This window comes from Aegilops tauschii, chromosome 6, assembly GCF_002575655.3.
Source record: "Aegilops tauschii subsp. strangulata cultivar AL8/78 chromosome 6, Aet v6.0, whole genome shotgun sequence".
Classification (NCBI taxonomy): domain Eukaryota; kingdom Viridiplantae; phylum Streptophyta; class Magnoliopsida; order Poales; family Poaceae; genus Aegilops; species Aegilops tauschii.
The window spans coordinates 25,703,113-25,709,537 of NC_053040.3; the positions used below are offsets into that span (position 1 = coordinate 25,703,113).

The 6,425-nt window shown below is 46.0% G+C and overlaps 1 protein-coding gene across 1 annotated transcript; it reads right to left on the reverse strand.

Annotated features, from left to right (window-relative positions):
• Positions 1–985: 985 nt before the first annotated feature.
• On the reverse strand, positions 986–4,388 carry LOC109745682 (receptor kinase-like protein Xa21). The gene is made up of 3 exons (XM_020304800.2): positions 3,834–4,388; positions 1,598–3,770; positions 986–1,515 (listed from the first exon to the last, which is right to left on the reverse strand). Exons 1-3 carry the CDS (start codon positions 4,386–4,388, stop codon positions 1,103–1,105), a joined length of 3,141 nt encoding a protein of 1,046 aa, XP_020160389.1. The 3' UTR covers positions 986–1,102.
• Positions 4,389–6,425: the final 2,037 nt, after the last annotated feature.

Consider the following 6,425-nt stretch of genomic DNA (forward strand, 5'->3'; position numbering starts at 1 on the left):
CCGGGATCCAATCGTCATCAGACATCTCCTGTGTTCAAAATTCAAAGATTATGACTCGACGGCAAAACCCAAAATGTCATTTGATGCTCTTTTCGGCAAATCAAAGGCACTCAATATTTACTACATTCTAGAACAAGTCATGCTCAAATCCACGGAAAAATCCAGCATGACCTTTGCTAAAAAAGGACATATCGAGCGCCTGACATTTGCCGGAACGAAAATTAATCAACACTCTGGCAAAACATAGGCCACTTGGAGGTGTTCCCTCCAAACATAGGCCACTTGGGCAAGCACATATCTTATTTGAGAAACACTAAGTAAATATACATGTTTATATCTACATCATATTTGAGCATGGGGAGGAGCTCGAGGGGGTCCAGTGGGTGCCGTGACGCTTTTAGAGGCCTCCAGGCAAGGCGGGTAGGTAGGAGGTGGCCACGCACCTTCGTCCTCCTGGCAGGGGAGGAATATGACAGGGAGGAGGCTGCTAGGCTGGGCCAGGTAGTGAGCTGCCAGGTGAGTTTTCCCTTTTATTCTTTTTTTGTTTTTCTTTTCTATTGTTTGTTTTGATTTAGTAAAAATATTAAACCACTTTTTTCTTTTGATAATTTTTGTAGGGACTAGATGGAGTATTCCAGAGCCCCTCACAACTTTTTAGAATTATTGGAGCTATAAATTAGTCCCATTTCAAATGCATTATGGGTTAACTCAAAGACCAGAAATATCCTAGCTAAATGTGCACCATTTCTCGTTTAGGTTTCCACCTTGTGCCATAATCATGAACATTTTTTAAGGCATTTTGGGTGCACTGAAAATATTTTTAAGTTGAACATATTTGAATTCCATTTGGTGCTAGGGTTTGATCATTCCCAATTCAAGTTTCACTGAATTTAAACATGATGCAAACAAGATGCTAACACTAGGTGCATACCAGAGTAGGGATGTGACACCGGCAAAAACCCGTTTCAAACAATAAGAAATCTCCCAAAAACCTACATAGAAAATAGAGACCTCATTTTGTTGCAAATAAAATGGGCCCCATGACAAACAAAACACAAACTGAAGTGACATACATACACACATCTATTGTTGAAGGCTCATATCATTCTAGCTCAAATGTCTCAAGCCGAGGCCCTCCATGCTCCCCTATACGCTTACCAGCAAACAGGAGGTATGCATCTCTGATTGCATGCATCTCTGCCGCTGCATCTCTTGTCGGTGCTCGGTCTTGAGCTCGTGTCTTTGAGCAGGATATGCCAAGCCTCAAGACTGAAAGCAAGCACTCCTGGATTCTAATACTTGTAGTGTTATCCTGTTGTCCATTGTGTAGCCAGATTGTTGGGTCAGCTATCTCCAAGGTTCTATCTGGAAGAGCATCCTCAGCAAACTTATGCAGATCCAATGAATCTCTGAAAGTGCCTTCCGTTGGGCTCCTTCCGGTAAACATCTCAAGCAGCAATATGCCAAGACTATAGATATCGCCGGGTGTTGAGACAGCAGATCCTTCTCCGTACTCTGCAATTATGAAAAAAAATTGTGGTTAGCATGCCATATTGGAGTGAAAAGTAAAATATAAAATTAGAAGAGTCCTAGTCACCTGGAGCAACATAGCCTATGGAACCTCTAATTCCAGTTGAGCTATATGAAGTTTGCATCCCCTCACTTGTATTTTCTTGAAGGATCCTTGATATGCCAAAGTCTCCAACTCGTGCGCTCATGTCTTCATCAAGAAGAATGTTGCTTGGCTTAAGGTCACAATGGATTACCAAAGATTGACAGTAGTTGTGCAAATATTCTACCGCATCCATAATATCGACAGCAATATCAAGTCTCTGGGCAAGGCTGAGTGTGTTGTTTAAAGTGGGCTCTTGTGATTTTGGATGAAGCCAACCATCCAAGCTACCATTGGGCATGAACTCAAAAACTAATGCCTTGAAATCTTGACCTTGGTGGTTGACGCTTGAACAAGACGTAATGATCTTAATGAGACAGCGGTGTCGTATTCTTCTCATGGCCTCACACTCGACCTGAAAACTCTTGGAATACCTAGATTGATTGAGATTAAACACCTTGACAGCCAATGTTCTTTCTTCGTTGTCCAAAATACACGTATAAACCACACCATAACTTCCTCTTCCAAGCAAGTTGGCTTCTGAAAAATTGTTAGTTCCTCTCAATAATGCATGATAGGGGATTCTCTTGTAATGGTCATCAGCAATTGAATTTTGTGCTAATATCTTCTGGCTTGGTTTGAGCTTCTTGCAAAGTATCCAAACAAGAAGAATAACTGAAAGTGAAAACAAGATTGCTCCAGCTATTACTAGAGAGATTACGAGAGACTTTGGCATCTTTTTTTTGTTCTTTCTTATGGAGCATGGAGGCAAATGAAGTTGAGGTGTACCACCACACAAATTGACATTCCCATTAACTGCTAAGTAAGTGATGTTTCTGAAAACACCTTCATTTGGCACCTCACCTTGCAAATTATTGAAGGATATATCCAGTTCAGACAATGATGTCAAATTCTGTAGAACTAATGGGATTGACCCAGAGAAGTTGTTGTGTGCTAGGTACAGTCCCTCCAGGTTTCTAATGCTACCAAGGGCCTCAGGAATATTACCAGAGAACTTATTCATGGTTAGGACCAGTATACGGAGCCCCTTTATATTTGTCAGCGACCGAGGTATGCTTCCCTCAAATGAATTGTTGTATAATCTTAGAGATTCCAATACTACACAATTCTGAATGCTGTCGGGTATCTTGCCAGACAACCGGTTTCCTGATAGAGCAAGTCGGTTAAGATTTGACAAACTACCAACTTCATTAGGAAGGGGTCCCGAAAGGGAATTATATGACAAGTCCAAGTACCTAGAAAGGCTAGGCAATTTAAAAATCTCTCTAGGTATTGAACCATTAAGTCTGTAGTTCATTGACAGATCGAGCACAACAAGTTTTTTCAAGTCCCCGAGGCTTGCCGGAATTGGCCCCTCCAAGTTTCCTTGGTATGCAGAAAGGATACTCAACTGCGAAAGGTTCCCTAGCGATGATGGTATGAGGCCAGACAAGCTATTATTATGCAAGGCTAGCTCGATCAATTTTACTAGCTTACCGATGCTCTCGGGAATCACTCCGGATATGGGAGTATTTGCTATCACAAGTAATTCCAAACCAACCAAGTTGCCGATGTCTGCAGGTATACTCCCAGAGACCCTATTGTCATGTAAGTTTAACCGCTGGAGAGTCGTTGAGAGGTTCACAATTGAACCCGGTAGTTGTCCTCCAAAGGAATTTTTGTATAGTGCCAATTGCTGCAGTTGGCTGCAATTTGCCAAGGATGTTATAAATTCCCACCCCTTGTTGTCATTCGCTTCGATTTCATTGTTACCCAACTCCAGATATTGGAGAGCTGCGAGCCTCCCCAATGTGGGAGGCATATACCCACTAAATTTGTTCTGTGTGAGGTCAAGTGATATGAGGGAAGATATGTTGGATATTGAGGAAGGGATGGTTCCTGTGAAGTGATTGAAACCCAAGCCAAGCCTTTCCAACTTGGGGAGCTTGCATCCGATATCATCCGGAATGCTTCCGTACAACATATTCGAGCCGACATCAAATACTGCCAATGACGACCAGTTGTAAAGAGAAGGTGGGAGCATACCATGGAGGTTGTTTTCGGCGACATTGAAATATCGCATGCTCTGGAAACTTCCGAGCCCTGGTGGGATTGGGCTCACAAGATTGTTTCCGAAGAGATTGAAATATCGCATGCTCTGGATGGTTCCGAGCCCCTGCGGGATTGAACCAGTGAAATGGTTATAAGTGAGTTCGAGGACCTGTAGATGGGAAAGATTGGCCAGTGACGCCGGGATGGACCCTGTGAAGCCGTTGTTTCTCAGCATGAGCACTGTCAGGTACTTGAGCTTCTCGCCAAGCTCAGCCGGGATGTGCCCGCCAAGCGTGTTGTTATCCAGTCTCATTTCAGTCATGCTGATGCAGGAGCTCAGGTTCGCTGGCAATGTGCCGGAGAAGGAGTTCTTGCCCAAGTAGAGCCACCGCAGGCGACGGAGGCGGCCGAGGCTTGCTGGAATGTCCCCGTATAGCGAGTTGACACCCAGGTCGAGCATCCGCAGGAAAGTGAGGTTCCCGATTGCCGGGGAGAGCGGTCCGGTGAGCCCGGCGCCGCTCAATCTTAGTTCCACCACCCGCGCTGGCCTCCGGTGGTTGCACGTCACGCCTTCCCAGCTGCAGAAGCCGGTGCTGCTGCTGTTCCAGGAGGCCAGCGAGCCGCCATGGCTGAGCTGCACTTTGAAAGCAAGCAATGCGGCCTCATCGCCGGCGCTCACAAGGGCGACCAACAGGACGGCAACAAGTGAGCATAGCAAGCTCATGGCGATGTGATCACCTCTATTTTTGTGTCCCTCTTTGCATGTGCTCTTGGTTTGGTTTGGAAGAAGCACTTGCGTGTTCCATATATATGCTAGCTTATTAGCTTAGTTGGTCATGTGGGTGTTGCAATTGCTGTGGTAATAATATTGAGCTTTCTGTCCGTCAGCACAGCTCTCGAAATCTCCACCTTGATGAAGAGTTTTCTACCATCTGTCAGCAAAGCAAAGCAAAGCTAGGCTGTTAATTTACCATGGTTGAGCAAAGACTTGATGGTTTCGAAAAAGTTGGTATGACCATAGGTCCGTGTAATCTTCCAGTCTCCGATGTCTTATAATTAAGGGACCTTTCCTACATATATTGGGTGTTGCTGGTGGAGTCTGGGTGAAATAAAAATAATGGCCGGCCCTGATGGGCATGTTGCACTTGATAATTAAACGGAGGTGAAGAGCATGTTTTGCCGGCCACGCGCGCCGCGACTACAGTACAAGCATCTCATCATTACCGTGGATCAACATCTACAAAAATAATGTTGCAACAAAATAAATAAGCAAGAGATGGATGAAGGAATTAACAACGACGCTACAAGCATCAAACTATATATATATATATATATATATATGTGTGTGTGTGTGTGTGTGTGTGTGTGTGTGTGTGTGTGTGTGTGTGTACGTAGAAAACAACGTCTCCGGCCTGCAGCTTGCGATCCCAGCACATATGTATATGTCAGCCTGCCATCGCACCGAGCCGAAGAAATCATTAGGTCGACCGTCACTGATTATTTTTATTTTTGCGGGGATCGTCACCGGTGAAGCTTCATGGATTCCTCGGTTTTTTGCGCCTAGCCAGTACAGTAGATGTGATTAAATAACGGAATGCGCCTCCTAAATTCCTACTCCCTAAACCCTAAACCCTAAGGAATACTTTCATGAAACAAACTTTTTTTATACCAACCAAAGCCCATCCGTGCAATTAGATTGGCGAGAACACTCGGCCATCCAGAGCTCCTCAGCGACGCACCGTTCCTGGCCGTCCCATCTTGGTAGATTCTTTCCTAGGCCGTTTCATCTTTGACTCTGCGTTTTACCTTAGCCTTTGTTTCCTACGCCTTCCGTAGGTGGCGCCGGTGAGGATGATGGGGACGAAGAGGCCCAACGGCGCGAGCCGCCATGGCTGAGCTGCGCTTTGAAAGCAAGCAACGCGCGCAGCCTCATCACCGGCGGCGCTCACAACAACGATCAACAGGACGATCGACAACAAGTTACGACCATAATTAACAAGCTCATTGCGATCTTGCATGCGCTCTTGGTTTGGTTTCCAAAAGAAGCATTTGCCGGTTCCATATATAGTAGTACTGGCTTACTTGGTCATCAAAGTCTTATTCCTGTTATAGAATGTCTCAAAATGTCCAAATTGATGCAGAGTTTACCATCGTCGGATATAATATATGGGCAAGACTTGATCGCTTCGCAAAGTTAGTATGACCATAGGCTTATAGTTTACATTGGGTCACATGAGGCCGGCACAGTTGCAGTCTGGAATAAAATAAAATAAAATAAAAATAATGGCCTGCCGGCCGGCCCTGATGGGCATGTTGCACTTTATAGACGAAGGAGGTTGTGAAGGCAAGGTTGCCGGCCGCGCATCTCGTCGTCACCGTGCATCAACTTGTATACAAAATAATGATGTTGCAAGGAATCATAGAGGCAAGAGATTTTTTTTAGGATATCCCCGGCCTCTGCATCAGAGTGATGCATGCAGCCAATTTATTAAAGGAAAAGCCTTCCCGCCTACACGCCGGCCGAATCTTTCGGCCGGTCGCTTCGTCGCGCGAGGCGCTGGCACATGGGACCCCGTAGAAGTTTTTTTTGGCGCGACTCACTACCTTCACGCGGATGGCCGGCAAGCGCGGGCGGCCGGGGGCGACGAGCGCGCCTGCCAGGGTGACGAACGCGCGCGGCCTGGGGCGACGAGCGCGGGCGGCCGGGGCGACGAGCTACTGCCAGGGTGACGAACGCGCGCGGCCTGGGGCGACGAGCGCG